This window comes from Rhinatrema bivittatum, chromosome 18, assembly GCF_901001135.1.
Source record: "Rhinatrema bivittatum chromosome 18, aRhiBiv1.1, whole genome shotgun sequence".
NCBI classification, from domain to species: Eukaryota; Metazoa; Chordata; class Amphibia; order Gymnophiona; family Rhinatrematidae; genus Rhinatrema; species Rhinatrema bivittatum.
This window is the reverse complement of record NC_042632.1, coordinates 59,239,871-59,261,631: the sequence shown is the minus strand read 5'-3', so window position 1 is coordinate 59,261,631 and position 21,761 is coordinate 59,239,871. Positions and strand designations below refer to the sequence as shown.

The 21,761-nt window shown below is 44.2% G+C and overlaps 1 protein-coding gene across 1 annotated transcript in view; it reads left to right on the top strand.

Annotated features, from left to right (window-relative positions):
• Nucleotides 1–20,629, top strand: part of LOC115079705 (disintegrin and metalloproteinase domain-containing protein 19-like) — a 50,590-nt gene extending 29,961 nt beyond the window's left edge. Inside the window, exons 6-11 of the mRNA XM_029583452.1 lie at nucleotides 12,136–12,328; nucleotides 13,904–13,969; nucleotides 16,198–16,269; nucleotides 17,265–17,431; nucleotides 17,994–18,078; nucleotides 20,486–20,629. Of these exons, the coding sequence (XP_029439312.1) occupies nucleotides 12,140–12,328; nucleotides 13,904–13,969; nucleotides 16,198–16,269; nucleotides 17,265–17,431; nucleotides 17,994–18,078; nucleotides 20,486–20,629 (723 nt within the window). The 5' untranslated portion in view covers nucleotides 12,136–12,139. The remainder of the gene's footprint in view (nucleotides 1–12,135; nucleotides 12,329–13,903; nucleotides 13,970–16,197; nucleotides 16,270–17,264; nucleotides 17,432–17,993; nucleotides 18,079–20,485) is intronic.
• The last annotated feature ends 1,132 nt before the right edge of the window (nucleotides 20,630–21,761 follow it).

Below are 21,761 nucleotides of genomic sequence, written 5' to 3'. Positions count from 1 at the left end.
GGTTTGCGATAAAATCGGGATATTAATATCTTTGAAAATTAGAAAATCTGGAGGTTCAATCACAGGGAATCTAGAGAGAACTATCTCAGTCTTTTTGACATTTAACTTTTTAATCCAGCTAAATTTTGGCCGGATAAGTTAGGGGCATTCCGGGGGCATAACTGGGAGGAGCTGAGTTAGCCAGATAAGTTATCTCCCTAAGGGAGTCATTTTCTATTGCTTATTGCAGTGCGATAGCTTGCCGGGGGGGGGGGGGGGGTAGGAGTTAGGGGCGGCGAGGAGGCAGACGCTGCGATGTCTTCACTGGCGTCGATAAGGTAAGCACCGTTATCGTCGCCAGTAGCGCGCTCAATAGCACCACCTTTCACGGTGGTGCTATTGGGTGCGAAAGCCGGCAGCGATAACACTGTGGTGGTGCGATGGCTGCCGGCTTTCACAGGCCCATCCCCCCCCGTCCCCCTTTTTCGCTGGATTCACCTATTCTGCGTTAGACTGGTGAATCCAGGCCTGAGTTTGGCCATCCCAGATAAACGTATCCAGCTAACTTTAAAATAGCCACATCTATTCAGTGCTGCGGCCACATTTAGGGGCAATTTTGAAACTACACATGGAGGTTGTAGGTCCATGAATATTTATGTATTTTGTTATTTTATTATTGTAATTTTCTAAACCACTTTGATTTTATGTGACAAGGCAGTACCTGCGAGCCTGCAAGTTCACTTTCAGAACAGGCCAGCAAGGGAACATGGCTGCTTCCAAATGAAATCCCTGTGTGTACGTTCTCTCCTCCAACCTAACCCTGTCCATTTTTCTCTGTGGGTTAAGTACTTTTACCCACACTAAGGTGGGGAGAATGCAATCTTTACATGTCATTTTTACCTCTGTAAAACATTTGAAAACCTGCCCTCCCCACACACTGTAACCCAGAGAAATGTTTCTTACCATATGCAGGGAGCGCTCTAGGGCCCCTAGTTAGTGGTGGCTGGTTCCCTGGGAAGGGCTGGTGAGTGAAGGCTTGAGGAGCTGTCTCAGTATTTTTTCTTCTTCTCCAATTTGCCACTGCCTGCAGTGGAAGGAGAGTCCGGGCCGGAGAGAGGAGTGCAGCAGGAGCGCTTCCAACTGGCTCCCAATGCAGGAAGAATCTGAGGATGCGGCTGACAGTATAGTGCATGAGGCGCTATACCAGCCACCTGGTGCTGAACGGGGCAGAAGCAAAGAAAGAGAGGTACAGAAGTGGTGGGTAGCTTAAAGCGTGCCATGCTGGGACAGACCAAGGTCCACTGAGCCCAGCATCCTGTGTCCAACAGTGGCCAGTCCAGGTCACAAGTATTTCAAAAAGTAGATCGGTTTCCTGCTACTGACTCCCGGGGATAGCAATAGCTTTCTTTCTCTGGCTAATAATGTTTTATGGACTTGTCCTCATGAACTTGTCCAAAGCTTTTTTTAAAGCCAGATATGATAATTGTCTTGACCAAGTCCTCTGGCAACAAATTCAACAGTTTGGTGGTGTGCTGAGTGAAAAGATAAGATTATGTTTTAAGTTGGTAGTTTCATGGAGTATCCCCTTGTTTTAATATTATTTGAGAGGATAAATATCTAGCCTTTATTTACCTGTTAATTAGTTTATTTAACTTAATTTACCATCTTTCTTCAATAAGTTTCACACCACTCATGATTTCATAAACCTCTCTCATGTCTTTTCCAAGCTCCCACTGCTGCTTGGAGATTCTAGGGAGGAGTCTTGGTGCTTGATGGGCATCCCTGCTGGGTTCCATTGAAGGTGTTTCAATGAAACTGGCCCTGGTAGAAACAAATGTCTGAGACCAGAGGTTCCAGTGAGAAGGAAAGTCTCTTTTTTTGGGGGGGAGGGGGCGGGGTATATTTTGAGCATGAAGAGCATTCTTGGAAGGCTCAAGCAGGCTCGAGAACAGTGGCTCGAGCTTGGGGGTAAGGTATCATTGGTCAGAAGACTGTTAGCAATCCTAAAAAGAAGCACTGTTCAGCACATTAACTTGGGGGTTTTATGTATAAAAAGAAAGACTGCCTAAGTATTGATCTGCAAACCATGAAAGAACGGGGGGGGGGGGTGTTGAAACGTTTGCCCTGGATTGTGATACCAGGCTTAACAGCCTGTGCGAATGAGGCCTTGACTGTATAATCCTGAAGTATATTACCATAGAGAAATATAAGTTACATTTACTAATTACATGAAATTCTGTCAAGTAAGGTAAGAAAACATGTTTTGAAAGGACAGAAAAATACTTAATAAAAAAAAAATGTGAGTAAAACTGTGGGATATTAAACCTCTTTGAGAGAGACGTGAAAGGAAAAGGACAAAATATCTGCAAGTAAAAATAGTCCCGAGACAGTGAAATTGAAACTCGGGACTTTCTAAGGCTGATTCAAACTACCCCGTTGAAGCAGAATCCCCAGGAAGTGACACCGTTTAGCAGCAGCAGAAACAAAGATCCTGTAAAAGCAGCGACAGTTTGGATAAGAAACTATTTCACTAAGACTCCTTTTTGAAGAGTTTCTGAGAAAACAGAGGGGAAACACACAAATCATTAAGATAATTATACTTCCTTTTTTTGAAACCAAGGCAGGGGGAAGAGAGTGACTTGAGGAAGAAGAGAGTGAAGGTTTGAAGTAAGAAATGCATTTCAGAATCACAGAGTGAATTTTGCGACATTTATTCATTTTAAGCAGGGTTGATTTAAAGGCTTAAATTATCCGTGGAATTTTGAGATGGTGACAACTTGCTTTGCCTCAGAGGAACTGCAGAGCTTTTGATTCTTGTGAAAAGAGCTGCATTTCTTTTTACACTAAAAAGAAATTAACTTTAGAAATATCTTTAGGGAAACACTTAATAATATAGTTCATTTAAACAATAGCTGGCTTAACCAGTTATGGCAAGGAGTGAGGGAACACGCTTTCTAGTTTGCGGAAGTCATGCGTGATGTCTGTGTAGTCAGTTTTTTCTCTTTCTTTCTGGGCCGATACAGTACAGTGCGCTCCGGCGAAGAACACTGTTACCCCGCAATTGGATGCGCGTTTTGGACGCGCTAGCTTTACCCCTTATTCAGTAAGGGGTAATAGCGCGTCCAAAATGCGCGTCCAACCCCCCCGAACCTAATAGCGCCCGCAACATGCAAATGCATGTTGATGGCCCTATTAAGTATTCCCGCATGATACAGAAAGTAAAATGTGCAGCCAAGCCACACATTTTACTTTCAGAAATTAGCGCCTACCCAAAGGTAGGTATGAGTAGAATAATTTTTATTTTTTTTAAATACAGAACTCTCTTTGTGAGGTCTTACAGTTACACTTGGTTATACAAAGCAAGTAAAATAAAAATTAGTAACTTATTAGAATGGGTTTCTATGTGAGGACTAAGCTGAAAAGAAAACATGCCCAAAGACATTTTCAGGAGAAAATAATCATGGATATAGAATTTTTTATCTGATATTGTTGGACTGCTTGATCCTGAGATCCTGTAAAGAAGGGAGAAGTGACATTTAGAAAAGAACAGAGAAAATGTGCCATAATTTTTTACATAAGTTTAAGAATGACTTCCATGCTGGGTCAGCTTACAGAAGGAAAATAAGAATAAATGAATATAGTGTTAAACAGATGTATGCATATAAATTTGCTTTGAAAATTCTGGCTTAAACCTGCCAGTAAAAAATACTGACAAATTTTAGCCTACGGAGACTTGTTGAAATTATCCCTCCCTAAGTCTTGATGAAATATGTAGGGTAATATTATCTAGACTAAAGGTGGGGAGGGGGAAAAGTTGTTTGGCCTCCGTGCATTGCTCACCATAGGATTTTGTCTTATCCTTGATCCTTGTTTAGTTGACGTCCGTTTGAAATCATCCATTTTGTCACTGTCTTGAGGAAATGGTTAAAGAGTGCTGCTGTTTTATCCCATCAGGCTTGTTGTCAGCATAGCTTCTGATGATGGTGGTTAAGGATGGGAGATGAACATTTAAACAAGAAGGCGGATAGTAGGGAGCCTTAGGGGACTCCCCAGAGCAGGAGTTAAAGTTTGGAGGATATTGTGTGTACCAGGTTGTTACCTGGTGTCTGTTAGTCAGAAAAGATTGGAACCAGGTTAGGGCACTGTCTCTGATGCCTAAGTTTTTCAGTTTAAGCAGGATTTCATGCCCGACCACGTCGAATGTGACAGAGAGATTACCAGGAGGTTCAGGAAGCCTGATCCTTCCCATTGATCATCAGTAGTCGCATGTCATTGATGAGTGATATGAGAACTGTCTGACTATATTGCACCCTCTGTGGAATTCTGTTTGGGTTTCGCCTAAGTTAATGGTTTCTTCAAGGTAATCTCTCAGCTGTCTAGTTACCGTGGAGTGTGCTAAGGGACATAGGCTGGGCAGTTTTCTTAAAGCCCATTTTTGCAGGTAGCTTACCTTCTAAATGCACGCCTCACCCCTGTGGCCGTATGTACAAAACACTGATTCCATAAAGTGCTATAAATATCTGTGCAACTTGGCCGACCAGGAATTTCAAAATAAGACAAATGCTGGGGTCCCAAAGATACAGCATGATAAAAGGTACTTCTCAAACGCACAGAGAGAGTTGGTAGCAGGAGTGAGTCTGGAAGTCATGTTGCAGGATTCCCCTCGAGTCCTAAGCCAATACTCGAACCACAACACCACATCTCAAAAAATCCTAACAGTCTCTGATTTAAAAACAGAAGTATTGCTTTGTTTCTCAAAATATCAACTTGCCGGTTTCTTCACTCCATTTTTCCCTCTGATATTATTCCCAGGTCTCTTCCCCCCTATCCAACTCTCTTATGTTGTCCAAGGATATTTTATTCCTTATGTGGAACTGTGCATCTTCCATTTTGGATACGCCCTTTATTTTTTGTTTAAAACATTTATTCAACAAACATTTAAACTCAGGAGTCATGTTTACAAAATATAATCTCAGTATTATAATGCAACATAACCCATAATACATAACAAAATTGGTAAGGATTAACCCCCTCGTTTCCTTTTTTTTTTTTTTTTAAGGTATCACCCTTGAAACCCTTTATTTTTTAAACATTCCTCTGCAGAGGTCTCTTTTCAGCTGTTGTTGAATGCACTGCTCGCAGTGCTGACATAGGTTTCCAGTGATGAGCAGCACCCCTGCTGAATTACAGCAAGCCTATAAAAGTGTGAAGGATTATATAGGAGAAACATTTGTAAATTGTTAAACATTGAAATCTTCCATACAAATGAGATGATAAACCAGAAAAAAAAGATAGGGAATCTTGACAATTGTATTTCTTGAGTTAACAGAATATTTTAGTGGTACAGATGTTTTAAACATTACAGACATGGTAGGGACTCCTCTAGTAATCTGAGCGTATGTAGCAGTTATGTGGGAAACTCTGCCTTTGGCCATCTGTTACGTAGTTTAATGAAATATTTTTATTGAAAGACACTGGGATGAATAGTATAAAGAAGTGATTTGGTCGGCACCCACTGCTAGGGCACACAAAGCCTGCTGCTGTGTCCCAGCGATGACTTCATTGGAAGGTCCCCAGCCTCAGAGTCACACAAAGCAGCGCAATCCTTACATTGGCGAGAAAGCGGGGCCTTTCTAAGATGTCCAGTATCTTTTCTTAGCCATGGCCGCAGGCACCGATGTAAGGACCAAACATATCTTTTCAAAAGATGATTCTCATTTTCTGTGTCCTTAGAGCACTCAGCATACATTCAGCTGACGCTGTTATATGGATTTTGGTTTTGCAAGCCACAGAGGCAAACAGCAATTCTGAGCTGCTGATAATGGCAACCTCCGGCTAGGACCAGTCACAGGAACTCCACAAGGCTGGCAGCTCAAGAGTCCCTGTTTGGCTCCCTGTCTTACAAAATTAAAAACCCTCTTCTCCTTTTCTAAAATTATGGTTGAGGAAACTGCCTATCTCCTCTCCTCCGCTGAGCTCATTACTTGCTCCTCCAATCTAATTCCCACTGGACTCTACCTGCTCTACTGACCCATCTCAAGTAGTTTGGCTTTAAAAGGGAGGAGGGAGATGGGACAAGAATTAGCAGAGCAGGCGGGGTCCAGTGAGGGTTTTCTGAGGTGTGATTACAGCGTGTTTGAAAGCAGCAGGAACATTTGCAGTGGAAAGTGATAGCTTGGGGATGTGACAGATGGAAGGGATGACTGCAGGAGAAACAGAGCTGAGGAGCTGGGTGGGAATGGGGGGGGGGTCAGAAGAACAAGTAGTGGGTTCAGAGGAGGAGAGAAGATGGGCATTTTCCTCCACTGTGATCACAGAAAAGAAGAAGGTGGAAGGGGCGAGGGATTGAGTGGAGGAAGTGGAGGTAGACGTAGTCTGGTTGAGAACTCAAGACTAATTTTGTGAATCTTTTCAGTAGTCAGTTATAGTCTGGGAAGAGCGTGGAGAGAGTGGGGTGACAAGTGAAGGCAGTTTAAAAAGGGAATTGAGTGTGCTAAAGAGACGGCAAGGGTTGGAGGCAAAAGCTTGTCAGATGGACAATAGAAGACTGGAAGGAGGAGCATGAATTTGAAATGAAGTTGGCATGGGCACGGATTTTAGCCAAAGATGCTCTGCAGGGCAGGCACAGGAACACAGTAAGTGAATTTTGGGGGTGGGCCAAGGCTGGGATTTGGTGCACCTTATAGGGTAGGTAAGGGGAGGGAAAAGGGTGTCTAAAGCAGAAGAGTAGTGAGGTAAGAAAGATAAAGAGGTCATGAATGTAGGTAACCTTGATGGAACTAGAAACATGAGAAAGGAAGAGAAGTAGGCAGAGGAGATAGGAATACGATTGGAGGGATAATGATTTGATGTGCACAGATGTAGTGAAAGTTGCCTTGGAAGTCCAGGATTGGAATTAATATCCCCAGCTGAGAGTTGGAGGAGGAGTAGAAGAATATGGAGAAGAGAGATGGAGGAGTGATGACAGTGATGACGATGGGGTTATGTCAGGGAGAGTAGAGATGGCTTGATGCAAGGAAGAAAACTATGAAGCCCGACAGAGCAGAACAGAATGGCAAGTGAGCAGGGCCTGGTGCTTCCATTAGGCAAACTAAGGGGACACCTAGAGCGCCAACCCTTGCGGGCAGCAAACTCTCCAGTGTGGGACCCTGGCTGCCTAGTGAATGGATGAAGAAAAGAGGGAAGATGTATTGATGGGGAGGGCAATGCTGGGGATGGAGGGGGAAATAAGGATGGAACGTTCCCCCTAGGGCACCTCATATTCTTGCACTGACCCTGCACGTGAGGTAAAGATAATGGAGACAGTAGACTTGAGATTAGTAATGGTTTGCAGCAGGAAATAACATTACAAAGGATTAGCATCAGGAAGAGTAGATAGAGTGGAGCCATAGGAAATGAAAGGAAGGAAAAATCTACTGACCTATGGCATGCACCTCCTGACTTAACTGCTGGAAGCCCAAGAGGGTCGGGATGTCCTCTGAGGCAGGTGGGAAAAGCATGCAAGTGTACTGCAAGCTCCCCAGTACCTGGCTGGCTGCTTGCGGAACATGGGGTGGGAGCAAGCCAGGCCTAAGGGTGAGTGTGTTTACTTGTGAAGTCCACCACCGAGGCAGCTGGGAGAGGTATTAAGATGGGCTGCAACCTTCCCAGGACCTGCCAGCTACAACTATCTTGCAAGCTACTCACACCCCTTGCCAGCTTGTCCCCTTCCCCACATTTGTCTCTTTCATAGGCTGAGCTCAAGCTGATCCAGTCCTAGTTTTACTCCCGTTGCACCTAAGGACTCATAGTTCCAATTTCAAAAGGCAATGAGTTAAAGCCGGGATGGAGCCAATCTGTCCCACCAAAGTCTTGGATGATTCTGCTTTTCCTATTTATTCTCTTTTCTCCTTGCCTGCCATGCATTCATCTTGCTCCTTCCTTTTCTTTCTTTAAAAATATCACTCAAGACCTGCTCTGAACTTGACTATTAACCCCTCTCCTTCTTCCAGCCATTAATAGCCTCCTTTTTTCATGCTTCTGTTTTGTTTCATTTCTGAGAAGAAATAAGCCCTGAGTTTATGGAAGCTCCTGCTCCATTACGTTTATCTCCCACCTTTTTTTGAACCTAAATGAGTCTGTGTGCTGATGTACTACTGAGAGCTCAGAACCCATTGCAGACATCGCACTGATACACAAGAGCATAAATAATGCATTCACGTCTGCTTGTAGACTAGGGAAAAAGATCTGAGCACTCAAAATTAAAAACAAAATGTCACCAGTAACATGTATTAGGGATGCACAGTCATTTTTAAAGAACATGGAAGATGCCAACAATATTTTGTGTCGATTCCCATCTGAAATGATATAAAACCAAACTAAAATATCATTGGTATTTTCTGTGTCGTTTGGTGTACCACAAGCATTATTAAATCATGTGGATTGGCACTTCCTGACTGCTGATCTCGTGCATTGCGAGATCAGCTGTCAGAACCCATGATTTAAAAAAATGCTGGTGGCCCTGGCTTGCCAAGGAGAAGAAGCAGCCCAGGCCTGCTGGTGGATCCTATCATGACAGAAGGTCTGGGTCCACGGGCGGAGTCTATCCTGTTAATGGCCAAAGAGAAGGCCAGTGACTGAAGAGCGGAGATGATCTGTGGCCACTGGTGGAGCCCATCTCGCCAGCAACTGGAGAGGAGGTGCAGGGTAGGCTAAGAGTAGGGGGGGTTATCGGCTGTGAGACAAATGCTGGAAGGAGAGGGCAAAGTGGCAAGGACATGCTAGGGTGGGGAAGTGGGGTATAATTGTATTGCTATTATGGTCAGTGAGCACAGAGGAGGGAGGCACTCACTACTTACTGACTGTAACAGTAACTAAACAACAGAAATGAGAAGAAATGAAAAACAAAATGATAGAAATGAAACAACAACAAAAGAAATAAACACAATTCTTTTCCCTGCACATCCCTAATGTATACAGTATGTAGTATTCAGACTTAAATCTTGCCTAGGATCCTGGCCAGGTCTTCAATGACACCTCTGTTGCCAGGACAGCCAGAGAGAGCCATCCTGTGTTTTGGGGAAGACCAGAAAGTTAAGGGGGTAGGCAAGAAACTGTGATATATTCGTCTGTAACTGAGCAAGCAAGGGGGGAAAAAAATGATGTGCTTGGAATCACAGGAGCCTGCTATCTGTGAAATCTGCACAGTGAACATTCAAAACAGGAACACAACAATATATGAAACTAAGAAAGAAAAGGAGACCTGGAAATAAGAACAAAAGGAAACACAACAGAGCAAAAACACATAATTTGAGCCACCAGAATTGTATTGCTGCTTTAATTATAGCACTCCCTGTCTTCACTTCTGTCTGCTTTTGTCTGTCAGTTTTGGTGTGTAATGCATAATGCTTTGCTGTAAAATCATTAAAATGAATCAATCATAGATGAAATTGGATAAAACCCTGGGGACTTCCTAGCCTTGCTCTAACATTCTGGGGAGTAAAGGCAGAGGGGGGCATGTGGTATCTCTTTGCAGGAAGCAGTACACTACAGGAAATGGTTTCAGACTTCAGCTGGAGATAAACCTTAGCCTTTCAGCACTGCTAAAAGTCACTTTGGAACATGAGGTCTTTGGGTGGCCTCCATATGGTCACTGTGACCTCTCTGACTTTTAACCTGAGGGTCATATTTGCTTAGTTTACAAGCTGCTAGTTTAATATTCACCCTCTCGGTCACTGAACATACTGCTCCCCTTATTCATCCAAATCCTCTTCAGGCAGTTTTCAATCTGATGGTCCCAAGCTTAATACGATCTCATTAACAAGCAAAGTTTATCCAAATACCACATAAAAAGCATAAATTGTTATGACTGTATTTCTTGATGCATGTTTTGGATCAGATGTTTGGCTCCTGGATTTTTTTTTTTTTTTTTTTTTTTTGCACCAGTGGACATTTGTTGAGATCCTGTTCCTGGATTTGATATGACTCCTGTACCTTGGATGGTTTCCAGTTTGGTTACATCATGAGCAGAGAATCCTCAGTTTGAGTTTCATAATCCAGTTTCCCAATAGGGTAAAATGATATTTAATCAATAAGTGCAAACGATGAGAAAATTCTCGAATAGCCAAATTGTTTTTCAGCAGCACAAGGAAGTTTTGAGATCATTAGAAGCATTTTTCACCCATCTGCAGTTTGAACTCCCATTTTACCTGGATTCTTACTACCCTGCAGAGGTCTTGGAGATGAAGCTGAAGGCTATCCTATGGCAGTTCAGATACCAGTCCTCCCTGGGCTTAAGTTGAAAGAAAACATACATTGTAACAGATGCAGAATCTCCACCTTTTCAGGAACTAAATCTTGTTTTATCATGTAAGAATTGTGAGTAATTATTTCCTCTGCTGTTCCTGATGGAGGGTCAGGATCCCCATGCGTAAAGGCCCAAGCACCCTATAGAATTCCTGGATAAGAAGGATAAAGGCCCATTAGTTCATGGAGGTAGGGACCTCAGCCAACTGTTTGAATGTGCCATTCATTTCCTCTGTCTTGACTTCCTTTCATCTCAAGCCATTTTGGATCTGCTTCAATCTGGCTTTTGCTCTCTTCATTGCACAGATACTGCTCTTGCCAAAGTCTCCAATGACTTCTTCATGGCCAAGACCATGGGCCTTTACTTGATCTTCATCTTCAACTTATCTGCTGCTATTGATACTGTTGATCATCTTCTACTCCTTGACACAATGTACTCAATTGATTGGGACTCTTCTCTATCCTGGTTTTCTTCTTACCCCTTCCATCATACTTTTTCTCTATCCTCTGGTGATTCTTCTTCCACTGCTGTTACACTATCAATCAGTTTGCTTCAAGGCTCTGTCCTGACCAAGCTAGAACTTCTGGTCTTCCTCCCCTCGGCATCTCCTTTCCCTCTTTTCTATCTCTGTAGATGGTGCTCTCATTCTCCTGGCTCCCTTGGCTTGCCACTTTGGGGCCATCTATGATACGTCTTCCACATACATCCAAAATACTGCTAAAACATGTTTCTTCCTTTCTAAGCATGCTACTAAAATGCACATCCACTCTTTATAACTTCCTGTTTAGACTCCTGTCACCTGCTCTTATGCTGAACCACCTTACTCCACTGCAATCTGTGCAGAATTCAGCTACATGACTTATCTTTCTTCACTGTCACTATGACCATGTAACCCCTCTTCTCAAGTGCTGCATTAGCTCGCTGTCCACTTCTAAATACAGTTCAAGCTTCTATTACTCACCTACAAGTGCTTTCACTCTGCTGCTTCTCATATCTATCTTCATTTGTCCCTCCCTATACCCTTTCTCATGAACTCCGTTCATTGCATAAGTCGCTCTTATTTGTGCCCTTCTCCTACACAGCCAAGTCCCAATTTAATGCTTTCCACCTTGCTATGCCATAAACCTGTAATAGACTTTCTAAGTCAGTATGTAATGGTCTCTCTCTGGCCATATTCAAATTCAGTCTACAAGTTCAACTTTTTAAGATTGCTTTTAACTCCTAACTACTTCTCTATAATAAATACACTTCACATTGACTCTTGTTTGTCATATATGTTTGTTTTGACTAGATAGTAAGGTTCGTGGAGCATAAATGTCTCTTTTGTGTATATGTTCAGCTTTGCTTACGTCTAGTAGTGCTAAGTAGTGGTAGCCTAAACTGCTGAATTCCTCCCTGACCAATTGAAGGTACATTATTTCTTGTGCCTGGTATATCTAGATGTCCACCTACTAGGATGTATTGGTTGTTTTACTGTTTAATAATGGAAGTTATCAATCTTCCCTGTGACAGTGCCTGTGGATGGTATCTGTAAATATCTTGTACTTTTCTAAATAAACACTGCACTGTTTGGAACCCCAAATATAGCTCTATGTCTGGGGAATAAGAACATCTGTAGGTTACTCTGAGCCAGTTTCCCAAGCAAGACAACACAGGCAAGCTAACTCCTTTCTACAGAGGCACCTGGTCCACTCACTCCAACGAGAATTCACCCTCCAGGTCCACAAGACCACTAAGAATCCTAACACCCCTGTAATTTGGATATACCCCAACCTGGGGTTTCATCTGTATCTGCCTATGCATGTTGCAGATAGCTGTCTTCATTTTACATTGATCTCATATCATGGTTGCTTTGTTCTTTGTGCTTTCAGTGGGATGATATTATTGACCAAGAATCTCAGCTATATCATAGAGCCAGTTCCTGGGAGCCAAGGGCCGCACCTGATCTACAGAAGTGAGCATCTGAAGCTTCCAGAAGGAACTTGTGGACATCAGCATCTAGAAGCTCCTATGGCAGACTGGGCCACTGCATTTATATCCTCTGTGGGGTCAGAGCACCGCCGGGTGAGTAGTGCAAGGGGCATGTGGTTCTAGAGAAATGGTTAAGATGCTAAAGCTCTCAGGCCATGCATAAGAACATGCCAATACCGATTCAGACCGCAGTGTTCAGAAGACGCAAGTAAAAGGTCAATGGAGTTTGCAATCAACAGTTCAGAGAAATCAAACACATCAAGCCTTCCAACAGCCTGAGTAGTTCACCCCACCACTCAGGTGGGAATCTTGCTTCTTCTGGGGGCAGGAAAGAGCAGACGGTGAAAGCATTGATTTCTTTTCAAGTATCATCTCTTCTTTCCTTACCTGTCAACAAATTGATCAATTATTCTCATGGAGTTTAGTTTAAAAAAACTGCAGGCATCAGATGGCACAACTGCGATGCAAGAGGTGATGTAATGTAGATGAAAAGCTATAGCCTTGTGGGTAGAGCAGTGAGTGGGGGATCAAATTCCACCTCCTTTGTTAGTGACCCTGAGCCAGTCTTACTAATTCCTTAGATCAGGGCCTTAAATTTGGTGAGACTATGCACCAGGCTTACAGACCAAAGTCCCACAGTGCCGTATGCACATCTTTTAGCATGTGTCATTTTGTGTATCTGTGTGTACACCATCTTGCCTTGCAACAAATCTATGCTTTAGGCAGAGCTTGAACTATTTCAGAACCTGCACGGCTGCAAGAGGCTTTGCACAATTCTGTGTGTAATTTCCTTATGCACGGTAAATTGTACAGGGGATCTGTGCTAAGCAGGATGTCAACAAAAAGGGGGCATTTCGGGTGCCATTTTTTGTATAGCAGACATTTAAAAGATATTTAAGCCTTGGATAAAGAGCAGAGTATTCTGGATTTTGCTCGACTTTTTACACTATTGAAAATGCTTCAGTTTGATTACTCCCTAGATAGACCAAGGAATTTTTCAGTTATTACAATGCATTCCATGAAATCACTGCAGAGGAAGTGAGAATTATCTAAATACACACAGTTTAGGAATTTTAATTTTCAATATGTGTATACACACTCTCAAAACCATTAAAATTGGTGAGATTGACTATATAGGAATACCTTGTCAAACATCTAAATACTAATCTATCTCTTCTAGAAACATAGGAAGTTCGGATTTAAAGTGAGGGAATTTATGGTTTTGGGGTTTTCCAATGAAAACCAATTAATGGGGCCCTCCATGCCATACAGAAGACCTGGGCTCGGTCCCACTCCCTGGATGGGCAGGGTCCAGGGATGCTGTGGAGGCAACATTCACACCCTCTGAATGGGAGGGAAGGAGTCCCCAGCCATTGTACACTGGGACCAAAATCAGGGCCTGTGATTTCAGGGTTTCAAAGGGAGCCAGCCACCCATGGACTGTCAGTGCAATGACTGGAATACATGAATTTTGTGTGGGGGAGGGGGGTTGTAAAGTTATTGTTACACACTTATGCTCGTAAAAAAAAAAAATTGTTGAGTAGCAATGACGAGAGAAGGAGTTGTGTCTGTGCAAGACGCTGTCATTTCCGTTGACGTGACCTAATGAGATGCCACAGTGGCAACAGGCTATTAAACCATCTAGATTTGTGCTTGATTTCCTTGCAGGTTAAGAGGGAAGATTTTCAGGGTATGAAATATGTGGAACTTTTCATCGTGGCAGATTACACAGAGGTACAAAAAAGTGATATGCATTACTTTATTTGTCTGATGGGTTTCCTATCTGGGAACTTATGAGTTCTAGTGAGATTCATGTGTATGCATGTGCATGCGTGTGTGTGTGGGTGTGTGTTAGGGGAGTGGGGGTGTCTGCACATAATCTCCTCTTCACCAATTCAGAGTGGTATAGATCGGCCAGGGCAGGGCGGGTGGGGGGGGGGGGAGAGGAAGCGGCAGTTGGTCCACTCCTCATTTCACCCATTTGTTTAGCTGTGGTGGCCACAGGCCCATCCAACCACAGCTTCCTCTTCCTTTATCTGGCTTGTGCGGGCTGGTGATGCACCAGCCTCCTTCCAGCCTGCGCGGGCTAGCACTGATACCACCCGTGAGCAGGGAGAAGGATGAAAGCCAGAGGCAGCCTGGTTATTGCCAGGGATTAGTAAAACAGCCGGAGGCTCTGGTTGGTTACTGCTGCCCTGAATAAACTCGCTTCGGCGAGTCTCCTGAGACAGTAGGGTTCACAACGGATATATATATATATATATATATATATATATATATATATATTTACAATTCCTTAAGGACTGGATGGTCAGTACTGTGCTCTTAGGGGCATGCTTTTGCTTGAAACAAAACGGGACATTTCAACGAAATTTCCGGTTTTATTTTGTTTTCAGATGAATGAAACAAAAATGAACAAAGTTTTTGTTTTGTTTTTCATTTTCATAATAAGCAGCCACCAGCCGAGCCCTGCCTTCACTTCCCTCCAGCCCCTCTCACCCAAAAATCCATTGCCAAAATTTAAGAATTCAAGGACCCAACTTATCTTCCCACTGGATATATGTCGACCCAGCTGTGGGGTCTGTAAAGTCCAGCTGGTGATAGGCGATATCCCCAGTCACTCCTGTCCCACTGGCTTGATAGTTCTTGCTTGTGATTTTTTTTAAATTGTTCCCCACTTTCAGGCCTTCTGGCCTCAGGGCTCATCAGTGCCGTTTTGAAATACTGACCCAGTGGGGCACGAGCAACTGGGGATCGATCCTGCCCCATTTAAACTTCGGAGAACCCCACAGATGGGGTAAGATGCATCTGGTGAGGGGTGGGAAGCAGACCAGTGGCCTTCTCTTTTTACATTTGGGTTTTTCAACCCGGAGAGGAGGAGCTGCATTTCATTTTGTTTTGTTCATTACTTTCGTACTGTGACCAAACCTAGGGTCCATGTTAGCCAGGGACTGAAGGGACCCTCGGTTTGAGCGTCCCTGCCTAAGAACTCTCGTTGAGATGGGAGGGAGATATAAAATCAGGAAATAACCGCCCCTGGGCAGTTGTGAATGAAGGCTCGTGGCGGTGTTTCCCAACAAATGTCGGTTCCAACTGAGCTGGAAGCCTAAAGGACCAAGGGGGAAACCGTCGAGCAAGAAAGCAAGCAAAAAATCGTCAGGCATTCTGCGGTGTCCTAGAGAGTTGCTGAAAAGTTACCTACGGTAGCTTCTGGTGGGAGAAGTTTGGTCATTCCTGGTTATTAAGCTTACACGCCACTGCACTCTGGGGTTTGCACGTCTGCCTCTCTTTGAAGTCAGCCCCTACAGGTACCGAAATATACCAGGAGAGGATGTCAGAAAGCCAGGACTTGACCAGAGGCTGCCAACGAGCAATGTGTCTTTGTAAAGCAGGTCAGAGAGTGACTGATGCTCACTGCGTTGAGGAACTTCAAGCCAGGAGCTGAAATGCTTGCACTACAATGAGACCTGTTAAACAAAACAAAACACAAAAAAAAGTCCATCCTAAGTCTTGAGACAAAATAATCTGCATACTGTTCTGCTGCTCAGGTCCCCTGAATTATTAAATGGTATGGATCTAGCCGTTCTTTACTGGGAGCAGGTCACAGGGGCATTGTAGCTCTACTCCTGCAGTGACATAGATTAATTGCTGGCTGAGAGCTGGTCGCATGAGGGTGTGCATTTAGATAACACTCAACTTCTTTGCTCTTTGGAATAGCTCCAGGAGTAATCAGGTTTTTTTGTTTTTATAGGGTATTTATTTAATATGATAGATTTGACTGCACTGTGTGTTGGAAAGTGATGGCATCTGGTCTGTGCTTCCGGAGTGGATGCAGCGTCAAGAGAAACTGTGTCCACATCCGAGCCAGCTTACTGTTTGCTAGGACGAGCAGCTGTTTGCCTGAAAAAAAACGAGGGATGCGAGTGCACTCTCGCAGTAACTCTTCTGTTCCCTGTGCTTAGTTTCAGAAACATGACTACGATTATCAAAGGACAAAGCATAAAATGGTGGAAGTCGCCAACTATATAGACAAGGTGAGAGCAGGTGTGCAGGCTCTGGGTGCGATCTCGTCGGTGGGACCAGTTCAGTTCTACTGTGTGTTGAAAGTTGACGCATTTCACATCCACCTCTGAAAGTGGATGGTCTTTCCGGCAGTCGATGCCCAATTAAAAAGAGGGGATTATTAGAGCAGTGGCTGGCTATGTACAGAAACATTATTAAGGAAGGGATTTGGGGAGCAGGAATGAATGCATTTTTTACTTGCTCTGGGTCAGATTAGAAAACTGGCCCAGTGCCTTCAACCACTGCGTGCCAGCCACTGCATCACACAGCCAACCTTATATGTGGCAACAGCAATGGGCTTGATTTTGCTACACCTTTATTTCCCATTCAGTGTCGATGGGATAAAATAAGCTTAGTAAATCAGGCCCTATGTTTGTCATATCACTGGCCATTATCTTATCAAGCAAAAAATGTTTCCCACTTTTGATTCATAAGGAGCGGTGAAGGAGGAGTGGAGTGGCAGTGGTGAGGCATGGGGGAGGAATGATGTTGATGGGGGATTGGAATGGCAGGAGTGAAGGTGATGAGCAGTGGAAGGAGGTGCGGACAGGAATTGGTGGTGGTGGAGACGGGGGGCTGAGGAGGACTGGTAGCAGCGGCAGTGGCACATCCTCGCCAGTGCTTCTCCACCCAGGTCCTGACTGAGCTGCTTGAGCTGGCTGATAGGTTTGCTAGCTTGCACGTGAGCTCCTGCCTCCTCTAAAACGAGGCCATGCATTAGCCACATAATTGGGCTTATATCAGACTAAAACACGTCTCATTAAGAATATTAAATATTTAACTCTCAGAACACTAACTGTTGCACTGGGGGGATGGCTTGATGGCCTGTGAGGGATGGCTTGATGCAGCAAAGTTAGTGACCGCAGTGCACAATGGAATAAAAGGGCAAGAGTTAAGTTCTCTCTCTGCTTCTCCTTTGTTTATGTACTGAGCAAGACAAGGACATGTTGCTCCTTTTTTATTTCAGTTTTACAAATCTCTGAATATCCGCATTGCTCTGGTTGGCCTGGAGGTCTGGACTGATGGGGATAAGTGTAGTGTGTCTGAAAATCCCTACTCTACACTCTGGTCCTTTCTAGCCTGGAGGCGCAAGCTGCTAGCACACAGAAAGCATGACAACGCCCAGCTGATCACGTAAGTCTCTTCTGTACAACACGTTCTCTTATAAGGCTCATCCTGTGTCTAATCTTGGCCTATTCGGTGATGAGTGGGGATAACCTATGCGCAGGGGAAACTACAACACAGGTAGGGATCTTCACCTCTATGGGTCTTCTTGAAGCAAGGATCAGTGGAAGGTTTTGAAGGATTTTCTAAAATCAAGTATTAATGGCTTCTGAAAAGAGTTGGATTGGGTATGTCAGGAGGGGAGTGTATTTGGTTCCAATATTCATTCCATGAAAATGAGGAATCATAAGCTCATTGATTCTGAATGTTTAAATCCATTAGATATGTCTTGCTTAAGAGAGTCTTGCGACAATGAATTTTCCTAATTAGTGTAATCAATGCCCAGATTTCGGTTAGCAGAAAATAATCCTTTTCATTTTTCTGCATGGGTCTGTTTGAGTGCACTGTGGCAAATGTGTGTCTCTTGCTTGAGTCCCTTTCTTCTCATGGGCAGGCTTTGAAATGACGAGCAGAAGCCCTTGTTTCTTCCTGTTAAACTCTTGCCCTTTTTTTTTTTTTTTGGTTGTTTCAGTGGCCAGTCTTTCCGTGGGACAACGATTGGTTTGGCTCCTCTCATGGCGATGTGCTCTGTGTACCAGTCTGGGGGGGTTAATATGGTAAGCTGCGTCTACCGAACACCTTCCTGTGGTAGCAAATTCAGGTGTCCTGGTTCTATTATAAAAAAAAGGTTCTGGTCTTCAGAGCTAGGACCCCATTCTTCATTATAATGAACAGTCCTCTCTAACCATCGCCCATTCCGCATCTTCTCTAGCCCTTCTAGAGGAAATGCCTGGTGGTTACATAGGTGATTGGGGCTGAAAGCCCATCAAGACGGATTTCCTAATTGATCTCCCTACATGATAATTCAGAGGAAGGTGGGAAGATGCTCTGCATCTGTAGCCAGTTTCACAACAACAAAATTATTTTGCAGCCCCACTAAATTTGTGCTACCACGCCGTATGGGTACAGTTGTCAAACTCGATAGCCTGCATATAGGAGATACCAGGGAGTGGAAATAAAAACACTTGACCTTGCACAGGAGGAAAAAATGCATGGTTGTTAAAGCTGCAGGACAATGCGGCAGCTTTTCTGAATGTTGGCTGTAGGAAGGGGATTAGGTTTCCTGATGATAATATAATCAAGGAATCCAGTTGCCTTTAAATACCTGCTTTTCTCCTGTCGGCGTTTAGAACGTGGCATTAAAAGCAGCTGCAGCCCTGTATGAGGCAAGAACATAAGCTGGGGCTCTTCCTGGACATATATGATGGTTGCATTTTCTGCCCCACCTGACGAAAAACGACTTCCTCTTCTGCAGAAATAGTTGTGCAAGGATTATTGATAATAACTACATAATCAGAACTTTTAAGCAATCTTTGTTGCTGTATTAAGATCTCTCAGATTTTCATCTTCTCCTTTTTTGCCTTTGTAGCTCCAACAACCCTGGCCCAATGGAAGGGGTTCTTGAAAAAGCCGATAGGGAGGTCAGAGTAGCTGATAGAGAGTTGGAGAAGGCACTGCCCCTTCCCCCTTCAGATCAGTCTGCTGTGCATTAAAATTCTTTCTTTCCAATTTTGCATTGTGCGCAGTCTGCGGCTGAAAAGATGCTGGAGGATCTCTAAAACGCAAATTTCTGCAATAGCAGTCAGACTCTGGTGCTGAGGCACCCCCTGCGTTCCTTATCTCATTCCCTGTCTCCTTCCCTTCCCTTCCAAAGCCACAGGGGTTTCTGCTTTGTGCATGGAAAGCCAGGCCAACAAAACGCTATACATCAGGTGACTCCTTTTTATTGGACTAAAATATACATCCTTGAGTCACACTCCCTTCAGCAGGTCAGAACAAACAATTGCTCAGTGCAGTGAGGCTGGAGGAGGCGTACGCACTGACATTTCCTCAAGGCAGATTTATTATACAAGGATGGACAGTAAAATTTAGCTCTGCTTCCCCGTAGGTCTGGCTCAGGCTCTTATTTCCCTGCTGCAGAACAAACAGGGAAAAGCGTCCCTTTTTTTTTTTGTGTGTGCATATTTAAAAAGAAAAGGATCGGGTTATTTAGAGAAATCAAACCCTCGTCTCAGGCAGGAGGTCTCCCCCTAGGATAAATGGAGGCAGCTCAGCTGGAGGTCTCCTGCCACGCTGCAGGTGAATGGTGGGTAACTGATGTTCAGATGGAATGGGACAGTGGCCCAGGCTGATGTCAGAACATTAAGTGCCACGTAAAGTGGCTGATGGCTCCTACAGCAGATTCTCTGCTCCTCCCACCAAAGGACACGTTAGAGCTGAAAAATGTAGTGAGTCCGACTGAATCATTTGCTAGGACCTTCCCCCGTAGGAGGGGCATCAATTACAATCCTGGGATTCGTGCGTGACCTGAGAGAAGATTCTAGGGAGAACTGGAGAGAAAGGGGATCAGCCTCTTGCGTGCGAGTCGCCAGTAGATTGCAGGTGATTGCCACACCAGCGTGCTTCTGTAGTGGTGCACTGGGCTTCTACGGGTGCTTTGTTCTGGAGGAGTCCAAGGGAGAGGAGAGAGGACCCAGGGATGAAGCGTTGAGGAGTCGGAAAACCCAGGAGCAGTCCAGAGGAAATCTCAATTTCAGAAGGAAAATGAGGGGATCCCAGGAGGGCATAGAAAAGGATCAGAAACCCCATTCAAGTTGTGCAACATTTTATTGTGGAATGCAACACAGAAACAAAGTTTCATGGCCTAAATCATTTGTGTTGAAGATTAACAGTACAGATTTTATTTTGCAACACTTCTACACCTGTGTGGAGAGCTTTGTGATCCAGTTATAAGTTTTACACCTTGGGTCTTGAAAGTAAATTCTTCCCCGCAATTGGAGAACCCCCTACTGTGACTAGAACGGGTGAGTCAGACTCAGTTCAGTATCAAGTGGTGACCCCCCCCCTGCCTTGAGGTATACCTGAGAAAGGGGGAGGGGCTTAGACTGAACATCGGGGAGGGCGCTAAGGTGACAGATTCAGAGCAATGCCAGGAGCTAACACCCAGGCTCTGTCTCTCAACAGGATCACTCGAATAACGCCATCGGCATTGCAGCCACCATGGCTCATGAAATGGGCCATAACTTTGGCATGAGCCACGACTCGGCAGGGTGCTGTACCGCCAGCCCAGAGGAGGGAGGCTGCATCATGGCAGCTGCTACCGGGTGAGACCCTGTTGATTTATTTTTGCTTATCGAACTGGTGATGAACATGTCTGTGAGCGCTCAGATTTTTCCAGTTCTCATCCCAATGTTATTTGGGGGGTTGCATCGGTTTTTGTTTTTTTTTTTATTTCTTTTACTGAAAAAAAAAAAAGTGAGAGCACAATCGACAGACTAGTGGATGTGATATTTTTCTCCAGAACAGAACTAGCCATGGTCCCTTTTCATCTGCCTTTCAGGTGAAAAGAATTCGAGAAGTGGAAAAAGGCAAAAAATGAAAACGAGTCTGGCTAAAAACCATAAAACTAAAAACTATAGACTGGCCCTTGCAGGGTTTCAGGGTATCTGTAATGAATAAACTTGAGAAAGATTGCATGCAAATCCATCTCATGCATATTAATTAGAGAGATCCTGAAAACTCGAGCGGATTGGTGCTCACGAGGACTGGCGGTTGCCTAACCTTGCTGGTGGCTCAGCAGCAGTGCTGTGTTCAAAAGGCCCCTGATTTGATCGCTGAGTCAGGCCTTCCTCTTCCCTGGGTGGCTGGGGAGGCTACGGAGGCTGCATTCACGGTCCCCAAGGAAGAGGGAGAAACTGGCCGTTGCGTAAGCCTGACACAGTGGCGGCCGACTGCAGGGTAATGGAAGGAGATGCATGGCCTCTGGCTCAGGACTGCCACTACAATGAGCAGGCTAAGTACTTTGGGGATTGGGACAATGTAAAGCAGGAGAAGAGGCCCTAAGGTGGAGGTGAAGGCTCATGGAGCCAGATCCCAGCCCTGGTTCCGACTGAGCTAGAAATACAAAAATGAGTAGGAGAAAAACTGCTGGGTCTCACAAAATACAGAAGTCAATATAATTCATACTGTAATTTACTAGCCACTATCAAGTGCTTCCCCTACATTAAAATATATATTTTTGAACTGGAAAATATTTCCTCTCTAATTAAAAAAAAAAAAAAAAAATGCACACTAGAAAGCTGGCATCTAGCCCTGCCCGTGAACACGCAGCCTTACAAATCAAGCTGAGGTCACTTCCTTGCTTCAGATTTAGCCTGTGTACACTTTGGGGTTGCTGGCCTGTGTCTACATCTTGAATCTGATTGGATGGCAGTCTGTCCCATGCAGGCATCCATTCCCC